At 41.7% G+C, this 14,590-nt stretch overlaps 1 protein-coding gene across 1 annotated transcript; it reads right to left on the bottom strand.

The window, feature by feature from the left end:
• Positions 1–10,719: 10,719 nt before the first annotated feature.
• LOC138892873 (uncharacterized) lies at positions 10,720–13,470 on the bottom strand. Its single transcript, XM_070176622.1, has 6 exons — positions 13,228–13,470; positions 13,012–13,089; positions 12,606–12,924; positions 12,410–12,512; positions 12,239–12,312; positions 10,720–11,624 (listed from the first exon to the last, which is right to left on the bottom strand). Exons 1-6 carry the CDS (start codon positions 13,468–13,470, stop codon positions 10,720–10,722), a joined length of 1,722 nt encoding a protein of 573 aa, XP_070032723.1.
• Positions 13,471–14,590: the final 1,120 nt, after the last annotated feature.

Genomic DNA, 14,590 nt, shown 5'->3' with positions numbered 1-14,590 from the left:
ACATAAGATAAATCATTATCCAACTGGACTGAGAAGAAATCCAACATATGAGATGGATCGTCGTGATACTTTCGGAGCATCGAAACATAGAATACTGGATGAACTCCTGCTAGACTGGGAGGCAAGGAAAGCTCATAAGAAACCTCCCCAATACATCACAACACCTCAAATGAGCCGATAAACCTTGGGCTCAGCTTTCCCTTCTTTCCGAACCTCATAACACCCTTCATGGGTGACACCCGGAGCAGGACCTGACACGTCGCAATACGAAGCATATCCTCAAGTATCTGAATAGTGCGCTCAGACTGTTCGTCCGTTTGAGGGTGAAATATTATGCTCAACTCAACCCGAGTACCCAACTCCTATTGTACAGCCCTCTAGAACCGTGATGTAAACTGCGTACCCCGGTCAGAGATGATAGATACCGGTACGCCATGAAGCCTGACAATCTCGCGGATATAAATTCGAGCCAATTGCTCGGAAGAATAGGTAGTCATCACAGGAATGAAATGAGTTGACTTGGTCAGTCTAACCACAATCACCCAAACTACATCAAACTTCCGCTGAATCCTTGGAAGACCAACAACGAAATCCATAGTGATCTGCTCCCATTTCCACTCTGAAATCTCTAACTTCTGAAGCAACCCACCTATCCGCTGATGCTTGCTGGCAATTTAGACACCGAGCTACATACTCCACTTTGTCCTTCTTAATTCTCCTCCACCAGTAATACTGCCTCAAGTCCTGATACATCTTTGCGACACCCGGATGAATGGAATACCGCGAACTGTGATCCTCTTGGAGAATCCACTCACGCAAACAGTCTACATTGGGCTCACATAGCCTGCCTTGCATCCTCAATGCACCATCATACCCAATAGTGACCTCCTTAGCATCACCGTCCTGGACCGTGTCCTTAAGGACAGGTAGATGGGGATCATCATACTGACTCTCCCTGATACGATCATAAAGAGAAGACCGAGAGACCACACAAGCCAATATTCGACTCGGCTCAGGGATATCCAATCTCACAAACTGGCTAGCTAAGGCTTGAACATCCAACACCCTGGGCCTCTATACTGCTGGTAGATAGGCTAAGCTCCCCAAACTCACCGCGCAACGACTCAAAGCATCATCTACCACTTTGGCCTTCCCGGGATGGTACAAAATGGTGATATCATAATCCTTAAGCAGCTCCAACCACCTCCGCTGATACAAGTTAAGATCCTTCTATTTGAACAGATGCTATAAACTCCGGTGATCGGTGTAGATCTCACAAGGGACACGGTACAAATAGTGCCGCCAAATCTTCAAGGCATGAACAATAGCTGCTAACTCAAGGTCGTGGACAGGATAGTTCTTTTCATGCACCTTCAACTGTATGGATGTGTAGGCTATTACCCTACCATCCTAAATCAACACCGCGGCGAGACCAATCTGTAACGCATCACAATATACAGTATAAGACCCCAAACCTGTAGGCAATACCAATATTAGGGCTATAGTCAAAGTTGTCTTGAGCTTCTGAAAGCTCTCCTCGCACTCCTCTGTCCACCTGAACGGAGCACCCTTCTGGGTCAGCCTGGTCATTGGTGCTGCAATAAATGAGAAGCCCTCTACAAATCGATGGTAATACCCTGCCAAACCAAGAAACCTTTGGATCTCCAGCTGAGGATGATCTGGGCCAACTCTGCACTGCTTCAACCTTCTTCGGATCCACCTTAATCCCATAACTCGATACTACATGACCCAAAAATGTCACTGAGTCTAGCCAAAACTCACACTATGAAAATTTTGCACATAACCTCTTTTATCTCAGGGTATGAAGCACAATCATTAGGTGCTGCTCATGATCCTCCTGAGTTTGGGAGTACACCAGAATGTCGTCAATAAACAAAATGACGAATGAGTCAAGATAAGGTCAGAACACAATGTGCATCAAGTGCATAAATGTTGCTGGGGCATTGGTCAGCCCAAATGACATCACAAGAAACTCGTAGTGACCATATCGAGTCCTGAAAGCAGTCTTCGGGATATCTGGATCCCGAATCTTCAACTGATGATAGCCTGAATATATGTCAATATTGGAAAACACTCTGGCACCCTATAACTGATCAAATAGGTCATCAATACGAGGCAATGGATACCTGTTCTTCACTGTGACTTTGTTCAACTGGCGGTAATCAATACACATCCGCATAAAACCATCTTTCTTCTTCACAAATAAGATAGGAGCACCCCAAGGTGACACACTGGCCAAATGAAGCCCTTATCAAGCAACTCCTATAACTTCTCCTTCAACTCAGGAGGAGCCATACGATATGGGGGAATAGAGATAGGCTGAGTGCCTAGCAACAAATCAATGCCAAAGTCAATATCTCTGTCGGGCTGCATGCTCGAAAGATCAGCTGAAAATACATCTAGAAAATCTCTCACTACTGGGACTGACTCAACTGTAGGGGTATCATTACTGACATCTCTCGCATAAGCTACATACACATCACATCCCTTCTCAACCATTCGTTGAGCTTTAAGAAATGAAATAACTCTGCAGGAAGTATACTCTAAGGTACCTCTCCACTCTAATCGCGGTAATCCTGACATAGCCAGCATCACAGTTTTGGCATGACAATCAAAAATAGAATAATAGGGTGACAACCAGTCCATGCCCAACATAAGATCAAAGTCTACCATGCTGAGCAATAATAAATCGGTTATGGTCTCAAAACTACTAAGAACAACCAAACACGATCGATACACATGGTCAACAATAATAGAATCTCCCACGGGTGTAGACACATAAACAAGAGAACTCAAAGAATCACGGACTACGCCCAAATACGGAGCAAAATAAGAGGACACATAGGAATAAGTGGAGCCTGGGTCAAATAAAACCGACGCATCTCTATGACAGACCGGAACAATGCCTGTAATGACAGAGTCGGAAGCAACTGCATCTGTACGAGCAGGAAGAGCATAATATCTTGCCTGGCCTCCCCCTCTAGGGCAACCTCGACCTCCCCGACCTCTACCTCGAGCTGGCTGAGTAGGTGGGGCAGTAGCTGGTGCTGTAATCATAGCCCGAGGACCCGGTACAACACGCGGTGGCTGAGAAGTCTATGGAGGTGCACCCCTCCTAAGTCTGGGGCAATCCCTCACCATATGGAAAGTGTTTCCACACTCAAAACAAGCTCTCGGAGGGCGTGGTTGTTGCGACTGGCTCGGGCCAGGTCTGCTGGACTGACCACTAAAAACACCCCGTGCAGGAGGTGCACTAGATACTGATGGTGCATAATAAGGCTCTTGGGGCCTAGAAGGGGCCGGAATAACACTGGCGGCTGGAAGAGCTAAATGAACGGGGCGAATCACATAACCCCTACCATGTCGAACTGCAGCTGGGGCATGAGTACCACTATAAGTGCCAGACTCTTGAGACCTCTTGGCCTTCCTCTCCTCTCTCTCCCGAGCAAGCATACACTCCAATATCCTAGCAATACTCACAGCCTGCTGGTAAGAATTATCTATCTCCAACTCCCGGGCCATGCTAAGCCTAATACTGGGGTGGAGTCCCTCAATAAACTGACAAACCCTCTCTCGAACTGTGGCAACCATGGTGCATGTCAGTCCAAATCACTGAAGCGAACTGCATACTCTGACACAGTCATAGCACCCTGGTGCAACTGCTGAAACTTATGCGTCCCTGAGACTCTAAGGAACATACTCTCTCAACAACATGTCCGAGAACTGAGTCCATGTAAGTGAAGCTGCCTCAGTCGGACTACCCAACTCATAAGCACGCCACCACCAATAGGCTGCTCCTCTAAGCTGAAATGTAGTAAAAGAAACCCCACTCGATTCCGCTACATCGGTAGTACGAAGAATACGGTGACACTCCTCCAGAAAACCCTGGGCATCCTCTGATGCCAATCCACTGAAGGTAGGAGGGTGGTACTTCTTGTACCTCTCAAGTCTGAGCTGCTCCGCCTCAGAAACTGCTGCCCTAACCTCGGGATGAGCTGGAGCTACCGGCTGTATCGGTATAATCTCTGAAACCTAATGAACCTGAATCCGCTATTCTAGAGTACCGGCAACGGGAGTCTGTGCTCCTCCCCAGGCCTGAGATGTGGCAGGAGTAAGTGGAATCAATCCAGACTGAGCTAAGGTGCTGAACATGCTCAGAAACTGGGCTAGAGTGTCCTGGAGGGCTGGTGCAGCAATAGGTACCTCAGGTGCCTACCCTCCAGCTGGAGCTACTAGGGCTCCTCTATAGCAACTCGTGCGGGTGCTCTGGCTACACCGCATGTATGTCCTCGGCCTCTACCCCGGCCTTGGCCCTGACCTCTTGCGGCTCTAGCAGGGGGCACGGATACCTGTCATTAGATCTGCCTGTATGTGTCCTCACCATATGTGAGAGAATAGAATACAGAAGTTTAGAATTTCGAAGTCAACAATTTCGCACGACAAGGAATCAAGGAAGTGTAATTGGTTTTTAACAGTTCCACAGCCTCCCAAAGATAAATACAGACGTCTCTCTACCGATCCGCGAGACTCTACTAAACTTGCTTATGACTCACGATACCTATGAACCTAGAGCTCTGATACCAACTTGTCACGACCTAATCCTCCCTCCGTAAGACGTCGTGATGGCACCTAGTCTTTACGACTAGGTAAGCCTAACAAAATGCGGAAATAACAAAAATAGAAGTAAAACTTACTAACTAACTGCAACAGATAACTAAATAACTAGTAACAATGTCTCTCGGCATGTACAATAACCAACACTCTAGTAATACACAGTATTCCCAAAATTCGGAACATCATAAGTCAATAGCTATAGAAGGGAAACTAGTATCTCTATACACCAGAGTCTAATAAAAGGCGTGCGGAGGGTAAATGACATAGGAGAGAATAGAGGGGGACTCCGAGGTCTGCGAACGCGGAAGATGTACCTTAAAGTCTCTGTACAGCAGCAAGCGCTCTCAGCTAATAGCGGGGCTGATAAGAAGCACCTGGATCTACACACAAAACATGTGCAGAAGAGTAGCATGAGTACACCACAACGGTACCCAGTAAGTGCCAAGCCTAACCTCGGTAGAGTAGTGACGAGGTTAGGTCCGAGCCCTACTGGGATATAATAATAAGACAAATGATATAATATAAATGACGTAAAATGGAGAATTTAACATAAAGAATTCACAGAGAAGTAACAACAAAATGCAATGAGATAACAACATGGGCGCTCCCGAGATACCGTCTTGTAGTCCCAAAAGTAAATACTCAATAGGGGATCTCCCGAGATACCATCTTATAGTCCCAAAATATGCAGGGAGATATCCCGAGGTACCGCCTCGTAGTCTCTAAAGTAAATGTGCAGGGAGAACTCCTGAGGTACCGTCTCATAGTCTCAAAAGTAAATGTGCAGGGAGAACTCCCGAGGTATCGCCTCGTAGTCTCAAAAGTAAATGTGCAGGAAGAACTCCCGAGCTACCGCCTCGTAGTCTCAAAAGTAAATGTGCAGGGAGAACTCCTGAGGTACCGCCTCGTAGTCTCAAAAGAAAACACATAGCTCAACTGACAAATATAATAGTTAACAACAAGAATCCTACAGTTAGGACTGATAAAAATCAAGGAGAAATAGGAAATCAACTAGGCATGCTGCACAGAGTCCAAATAAGAAGTTAAAGCATGTAGACATGCGATATTAGACTAAGAAAGATAACTACACATGCTGGTATAACTCAATTAAGATGAAAACAGGAAACTACTCAGTGAAAATCGGGTTTTACAACAAATAGCTCATGTACGCACTCGTCACCTCACGTACACGACGCTCACATATCAAAACGGTACCAAATCCTAAGGGGATTTCCCCCACACAAGGTTAGGCAAGCCACTTACCTCAAACCAAGCTCAATCAATCGATAAGAATGCCCTTTCCTCGATTATTCGACTCCGAATGGCCCAAATCCCAAAGTGCTCTCTGAAATATCCTTAAATTATCGCCTCAATCCAAGTTCTCAAAGACCTAAAATGAAAATGAGATCAAACCCTCATAAATTACCCTTTCCTGCCCAGCCATCTCACACTTGTGGACCTCTAGCTGCACCTGCGACACCACACCTGCGGAAATTCCATCGCAGGTGCGGAAATGACTTAAGAGGGCTGGGTCCGCTTCTGCGAAGAGGTGGCCGCACCTGGGCGCCCGCTTCTGCGTTCCTTTCACTGCTCCTGCGAGACTCTTACCGCTTCTGCGGTCCCGGCTGGGTAGGCCCATGATCGCTTCTGCGGCTCAATGTCTGCTTTTGCGGTGCCGCACCTGTGGCCCAAAATGCGCAGGTGTGATTACACTAGGTGCAACAACTTCAGCGAATCCAACACATTTCTAAATGATCCGTTAACCACCGAAATCAACCCGAGGCCCCCGGGACTTCAACCAAACATACCAATAACTCCTAAAATATCATACGAACTTAGTCGAGCCCTCAAATCACAGCGAACAACAACAAAAACACGAATCACACTCCAAATCAAACTTAATAAACTTGAAACTTCAAACTTCGACAACCGATGCCAAAACCTATCAAATCACGTCCGATTGACCTCAAATTTCGTACACAAGTCATAATTTACATTTCGGACCTACTCCAACTTTCAGAATCAGAATCCAATCCCGATATAAAAAAGTCCACTACCGGTCAAACTTCCCAAAAATTCGACTTTCGCCATTTCAAGCCTAAATCACATACAAACTTCCATTTCATATTCTGGACACGCTCCTAATTCCAAAATCACCCAACGGAGCTAATGGAACCGATAAAACTCCATTTCGTAGTCGTCTTCAAACAGTTCAAACTACGGTTAAAATCCTAAAATTTAAGCTTCTGTTTTAGGGACTAAGTGTCCCAAAATAATCCGAAACCACGAACAAAACCTCCCGACAAGTCACATAAGCAGAAAAAGATGTGGGAGAAGCAGTAAACAGGGAATCGAGACTATTACTCTCAAAACGATCGGTCTGGAGAAGAAACAGGAAAAAGCACCTCTAACGTAAGGATTTCTTTCTTTTCGATTTCTTTGGCTTCAAGGAGTGATTAGGGGGTTATTAATAAGGGGAGGGGCAAATTGGGAATTAAGAAATTAAAAACGAAAGAAAAAAAAAGACCCATTTCTCTTTTTTCTCTCATCTTGTTCCTCCTCTACTCCAGTTTCTTCTTCGATTGTTAAGGGTGATTTAGACAACTTTTGAATCAAATTTTGAAGTCCATTATTATTGAAAACCAATCTTGAAGTTTTAAACTGGGTTTGAAAATTCGGCCGTCTTCTTTTGAAGTGGGTATTATTTAAAATTATTAGGAATAATATTTGAAGTTTGAGTACAAAATTTGAAATTATTTGAAGTTGATTTGAATTGATTTAGGATTAAAAACCTTGTTGAAATTAATGGGGTATCTGTGCATCTTCTCTCCACATGTTCGAACCATCCCAGCCTAGCATTCCGCATTTTGTCCATCACGGATTTCACTCCCACGTTATCTCGAATATCTTCATTCATGACCTTATCTCTCCTAGTATATCCGCACATCCATCTCAACATCTTTATTTCAGTTACTTTCATCTTCTGGGCATGAGAGCTCTTGATTGGCCAATACTCTGCCCCATACAACATAGTCGGTCTAACAACCACTTTATATAACTTACCTCTATGTCTTAGTGGCACCTTCTCGTCACACAAGACACCAGATGCAAGCCTCCATTTCATCCATCTCGCTCCAATATGATGTGTCACATCATCATTAATCTCGTAGAACCTTGGATTATAGACCCAAGATACTTTAAACTCCTTCTCTTGGGGATGACTAATGTACCAAGCCTCACTTCCACGCCAGCCTTTTGTCGTTGAACTTACACTCCAAGTATTCTGTATTAGTCCTGCTCAACTTGAAATCTTTAGACTCCAGAGTTTGTCTCTACACTTCCAACCTAGTACTAACTCTGCATCACATCTCATCAATCAGTTCTATATCATCTGTAAATAACATGCACCACGGTTGAATATAGTGCGTCAATTCCTCCATCACCAAGCAAATAAAAATGGGCTAAGAGTTGGTCCTTGGTGCAACACCATCTTGACTGGAAAGCTTTCGAATTCTCTTCCAACTGTCCTAATCTAGATCTTGACTCAATCGTACATATCTTTAATCACCCTAGTGTATGCTACAAGTAAAAATGCAATGGATATTTACACTTTAAAAAACGTGAGAGTTGCTCAAATAAATCAGACTCAATGAGAATTTAATAAAGAAGTAAACATAAAGTAAAAGATTTAAAGTTTAATGTTTATGTTGTCATCTTTTCTCTTCGCACTTTCATTGAACCACCGATAGCATAAAAAATATAATAACGAACTTTCATTCCAAAACATCCATTAGATGTTTAAAACAATCCAATGGATTTTTTAAACATTCTAAGAGTTATTTAAAGATCTCTCATAAGAGTTGTTTAAATATTTCAAGTATCCTAATAGATATTTAAACAACTCTAAGGATATTTGAATGTGATATTTGAATGTGGAAAAAGAACACGAGAATACAACAAGCTTGGCTTGTATTGGAAAAATATTAAAATATACATTTAATCATCATTAAATCAACGCTAATGGGCCAAATACTTTCAAAAATTGTTTAAATTTGTCCCTATCGTTATACTTTTGTTATTTTTAACGGAATTCTTATTAAAAGATCTATCTACAATTTAATTTACCCGGTTTAAAACACACCTACCCATAATCCGACTCATTACCCCACCCAAAACCAACATTGTTCTAATCAATTTTTGCTCAAATTTCCAACCCAACTTCTTTGAATCTTTAGAAAATTTGTTATAACTTCAGATTTAAGCTCCCCAAGAGATCCCAAACAAAACTCAATAACAAAAATAATTCACATTTTCAAAAAATTGCTTCACTGTTTCTTTCCTTGTTCCGGTTTCATTATTCTCGTTTGGGGTACACTATCCGAAATCCGATAGTGATTTTGGGTGATTGAAAAAAGAAATGTGACTGAGTTTCATTGTTAAGATGAGGTCTGCACTTGTTCGTTGATGGCGATTTAAATAGGGAATTTGATGATGTGGTTTCAATGAAAACAGAAAGAGAATTTGCAGGAATTTAAACTAAGAAGATGAGCTAAGAGGATTTCATTTCATAAAGACAGTGTAAAGCCATTAGACGCATACAAATACTCTCATAGCTGGGACTAAAGTGTAAAGTAATTAACTAATGGACATAAGTAAAATATAAAACAAGGGCCAAATTGTAACTCCTCAAACTAAGTAACTAACACAACTACGTTTATTCCTTTACTACTCTTAAAGCCTAAAGTAATCCTCCCGTCTGTGCAAGCTCTCATTGAGGTCATATTAGTACTCCCCCCTAAAAAAATTCCTTGACCTCAAGGAATGAAGGTAGGAAATCTGTCTTTGATGGCATTAGAATCTTCCCAAGTGGCTTGATCTTCAGGTAGTTGCCCCAATTGAATTAAGAATTATACCACTGCTTTATTGCCCTTTTGTATCATCCTTCTATCTAGAACCTTAGTTGGATAAGGGCAGTAGGGACTGGATAAATCCAAAACTGAAGGACGATTCACCGTCGATGGTACTTCATAGCAGGGCTTGAGGAGTGAAATATGAAAGGTTGAGTGTAAGAGTAACTGAGGTGGTAAAGCAAGCTTATAGGCAACAGTCCCAACCTTTTCCGGAATCTGATAGGGTCCATAGTATTTGGAAGAGAGTTTGGTGAAGTGCCTTGTGGACAGAGTTAGTTGCCTATAGGGTTGCACCTTAAAATAAACCCAATCTCCTACTTTAAATTGTCTGTCCGACATGTGCTTGTTGGCCTGCTCCACCATTCTTTGCTGAGACCTAACCAAATGAAATTTCAGTAGTTGAAGCTTCAGTTTAGTAGTTAAACTCCTATCCACTTCTTCAATTTCTGAATCCCCTGACACATAAAGTAGATGCAAAGGTGGGGGTTGGCCATATAGAGCCTCATAGGGAGTGGTATGAATGGATGTATGAAAGGTGGTGTTGTACCACCATTCAACAAATGCTAAGTACTGTACCCATTCCTTGCGAGAATCTGAACAATAACACCTAATATAGGTCTCTAAACACCTACTGATAACCTCAGTTTGACCATCAGATTGAGGGTGGTAAGCAGTAGAAGTGCTTAGGGTAACTCCATATATTGTAAAGAGCTCTTGCCACTATTTACTAGTGAACACATGATCTCTATCACTTACAATATCCGCAGGCATACCATGCAATTTAAAAATATGCTCCATGAATAACTTAGCAATATCCATAGTAGAATATGGGTGGGATAAAGCTATGAAGTGAGAATACTTGGTTAGCCTATCAACTACCACTCAAATGACCTCTTTTCCTTTGGATTTGGGCAGCCCTTCAATAAAGTCCACACTGATACTACCCCAAGCCACTGATGGAATTTGAACTGGTTGTAATAACCCAGGGTAAGCTGAATGATTATACTTTCTCTTATGATACACATCACACCTCTTGACATATTCCTCAACATTTGTTTTCATTCCTTTCCAGTAAAAAAGTGAAGTCATTCTTCTATAAGTGTGGTATATCCCTAAATGTCCTCCACTTACGGAGTTGTGCCACAAATAAAAGATCTCCTGTCTTAGAGTCTGATCACTTCCAATCACCAGTCTCCCTTTTTATCCTTAGTTGTTGAGTAATGTAGGAGTACCTTTTCACCTCCTCCTTGTGGGCCTGTAATTGTTGAATTAAGGTTGTCAACTCTGGATCTGTATTCCAATTGTCCTTGATGGTTTGTAACAAGTCAATCCTCACAGAAGACAAGGTAAGAGCTGCTATCTCAATTGTTGGAAGTCTAGAGAGGGCATCAGCAACTTTGTTTTCCTTCCCCTTCTTGTACTGAATTTCGAAATCAAATTGCGTTAACTTAGTGATCCATTTGATTTGCGCTCCAGTGTGCAGTTTTTGATCCAGCAAAAATTTGAGTGCCTTCTGGTCAGTTTTAACCACAAAATGCCTCTCAATCAGATACTGCCCCCACTTAGTGACAGCCATGACCAATGCTAGTAGTTCCTTGTCATACACAGATATGGCTTGGTGCTGAGGAGACATCCCTTTACTAAGGTAGGCAATGGGTTGCCCTGATTGCATAATGACAACCCCAATCCCTATGTCATAAGCATCTATTTCCACCATAAACGGCAAGCTAAAATTAGGTAAAGCTAAGACAGGTGCAGAAGTTAGAGCATCTTTAAGGTCTTGAAATGCTGCAGTTGCTTGGTCATTCCACTTGAAGTGGTCTTTTCTCAGTAGCTCTATTAATGGCTTGCTTATGTGTCCATATTCTCTAATAAATCTCCTATAGTAACCTGCTAATCCCAGAAACTCCCTCAGTTGTTTAACAGTAATAGGTGTTGGCCACTGCTGGACTGCCTGTATTTTCTTAGGGTCTGTGACTACACCCTCAGCAGAGATGAAATGGCCCAGGTATTCAACACTAGCCACAGCAAATTGGCACTTAGTCTTTCTAGCATAAAGCTGGTGTTGCATAAAGAAGTCTGAAAGCAAAACTCAAGTTCTCAGCATGGTCCTCAATGTTCTCACTGAAGATGAGGTTATCATCGAAAAATACTAGAATAAATTTTCTAATATGCTCTTGAAAGATATGATTCATCAATCCTTGGAAGCTAGAAGGGGCATTAGTCAGCCCAAAGGGCATGACTAAGTACTCGTAGTGTTCAGAATGTGTTCTAAATGCAGTCTTATGGATGTCCTCATGTGCCATTCTGATCTGGTGATAACCTGATCGAAGATCTATCTTAGAATAAACCTGTGAATCCCCCAATTAATATAATACTCTTCAATGATTGGAATGGGGCATTTGTCTTTGATGGTTATCTGATTGAATGCCATGTAGTCCATGCAAAGCCTCCAGTTTCCATCTTTCTTTCCTACTAGTACCACAGGGGAAGCAAAGGGGTTGTAACTGTTTTGTATCAAACCTTGGGACTTTAATGCTTATAACATTTGTTTAATCACATTTTTCTGGACCGGAGAGTATCTGTAAGGCCTTGAATTGATTGGGTTTGCCCCTTCTTTCAAGGGAATATTATGATCAAAGTGTTCCCTAAGTGGTGGTAATCCTTTTGGTTCTTGAAAGATTTCCTCATACTCTTGTAGCACCTGCTGGATCCCAATTGGTTTTGCCCTAACATTTTCTCATCTTTCTCTTCATGGGAAGAGACTCTGATCATAAAGAGCTAGACATTGTCACTTGTAAATTTTTTGAGTGAAGAGGATTCAACCATTTTTAACTTAAGGTGTAATCCCCTGTAGAGCAAACATTTTCCCTTCATAGTCAAACTTCATGGTCAGTTGCTTAAAATTGAAGATAATGTCACCCAAGGTGCTAAGCCATTGAACTCCCAGAACCATGTCACAAGTGCCTAGTGAGAGTAAGAAGAAATCAGTTCTAAAGACTGTATTATGCAAAAGCTATTCCAGCCCCTTACACACTCCAGATATAGGTACTGAATTACCATCAGCTAGGTTAGCATCCAACAGATTGCAAGGATCCACTCTCCATCCCATTTTGGCTACTAGTGTACTGTCCATGAAGTTTTGCGTAGACGCATTATCAATTAAAATATTAAACGGCTTCCTGTGAGAGTATCCCATAAGACGGATGGTTTTGTATCCTTGAGTACCTTGCAAAGCATGGATAGAAATCTCACAAGTTTCTGCGACCTCTTCTACCTTAAGTAGTTCATCACCCAGCTCTTCTAGAATTTCAAAATCTTCTACTAATTCTAGCAGGTACAGATGTGCCTTGTTTTTGCAAACATGACCTGGAAGGAACTTTTCAACACATAGAAAGTACAATCCTCTAGCCCTTTTGTCACTTAATTCTGCTGGTGTTAACCTTCTCTATTTGAACTTATCAACCTCCACTGATTGGTTTGGTTTAGGTAAATTGTTGGCAAGGGAAGTTGAAGGTCTGTTAGACTGCAAGAACTGGTTGGGCTGCAAGAATTGGTTGGGTTTAGGACTTGACTATAGGATAGCTTGTTTCATGGATTTGGATTGTTTACTGAATATAAACTCTTGGGGTCTGGCCAAATGATAAGCTTGGGGCAAGGAATATGGTTTAAAGATTCTCACTGCATCTCCCAACTCAGGCTTAAGTCCTTCCAAGAATATGCTAATAGCATAACTTGGTTCAAGATTGAGCCTAGTCATGGCTCGATCAAAAGATTCTTGAAACTCAACCACCCCACCTGTTTGCCTTAATTTGACCAATTCACTCATAGGGTCATCAAATTCAGCACCAAACCTATCTAACAAAGCCCAAACATACTCTTTCCAACTTGGAAAGGGAAGTTGCAAATGAGCCCTACCCCTCATATAAGCTCGATGTTGTCACGATCTGAATTTCTCACCTTTGGGACCGTGATGGCGTCTAACATTTTACTTGCTAGGCAAGCCAGTGTTAGAATATAATTAGCCATTTTTAACAAAATTTTGAATTAATTAATAACAAGAAAACAAATGCAGAAATAAAGTTTGAAATAAAGTGAGTATTCCATAATAATCGTGATATCTAAACACCATCCCAGGACTGGAGTTACAAGTGCACGAGCTTCTAGAATAATACGAATAAAGGTCTGAATAAGATTCAAGCTGTTTGAAATATAATACACAACTGAGATAATATAGAAAGGGACTTCACAGCTACGAACGTCGTGCAGCTATACGTCAAGTCTCCACTGGTAGCTGAATCCGAGCAAGTCTATAGTACGCCGCTGGGACCAACTCCGAAATCTGCACAAGAAGTGCAGAGTGTAATATCAGTACAACCGATCCCATGTACTGGTAAGTGCCGAGCCTAACCTCGACGAAGTAGTGACGAGGCGGGTCGCTTAAATTAACCTGTATGCAATAATAGTAATAACAACAATAATAATAACGGGAATAGTAGTAAAACCAGTAAATAATATTAATAATTGAAATTAATTCAGCAGTCACAATCCCTCAAATTATTTCCATTGCGGCATGCAACCTGTTCCCCAATATAAATTTTAAATAAGTCTGTTGCGGCGTGCAACTCGATCCTCTAATATAGACTTTAAATAAGTCTGTTGCGGTGTGCAACCCGTTCCCTCATATAAACTTTAAATAAATTTGTTGCGGCGTGCAACCCGATCCCCCATATATATATATATCTGTTGTGACGTGCAACCCGATCCCCCATATATATATATATATATACAACTATTAAATGTAATAGAAATACTTCAATAAATACCACGTTCAATAAGAAACTATTAAGCATCAAGGCATACAATAATTATAATTTATTTATGAAACAAACAATGACAAGTAACAATTATTGCAGGGAGAAAATAGGCAGTTTAATATTTAATATGCTAAATGTCAAATAGAATTAAGACACATAAGTCAAATAAGCATGTAACAATTATTGCAGGAATTCAAAAATTTATATTTGACAAGGAATATGAGTGAA

This window comes from Nicotiana tomentosiformis, chromosome 5 (genome assembly GCF_000390325.3).
Source record: "Nicotiana tomentosiformis chromosome 5, ASM39032v3, whole genome shotgun sequence".
Classification (NCBI taxonomy): domain Eukaryota; kingdom Viridiplantae; phylum Streptophyta; class Magnoliopsida; order Solanales; family Solanaceae; genus Nicotiana; species Nicotiana tomentosiformis.
The sequence above is the reverse complement of the archived record's forward strand: the minus strand, read 5'-3'. Positions and strand labels throughout refer to the sequence as shown.

Coding starts and splice junctions, on each gene's coding strand:
- LOC138892873 (XM_070176622.1), bottom strand. CDS start 13,470: ATGAGGGGTAGGGCTCATTTGCAACTTCCCTTTCCAAGTTGGAAAGAG. Junction 12,313..12,409: donor TTTGACTATGAAGGGAAAAT/GTTTGCTCTACA, acceptor CTTTATGATCAG/AGTCTCTTCCCATGAAGAGA. Junction 11,625..12,238: donor ATCCAGCAGGTGCTACAAGA/GTATGAGGAAAT, acceptor TTTTGCTTTCAG/ACTTCTTTATGCAACACCAG.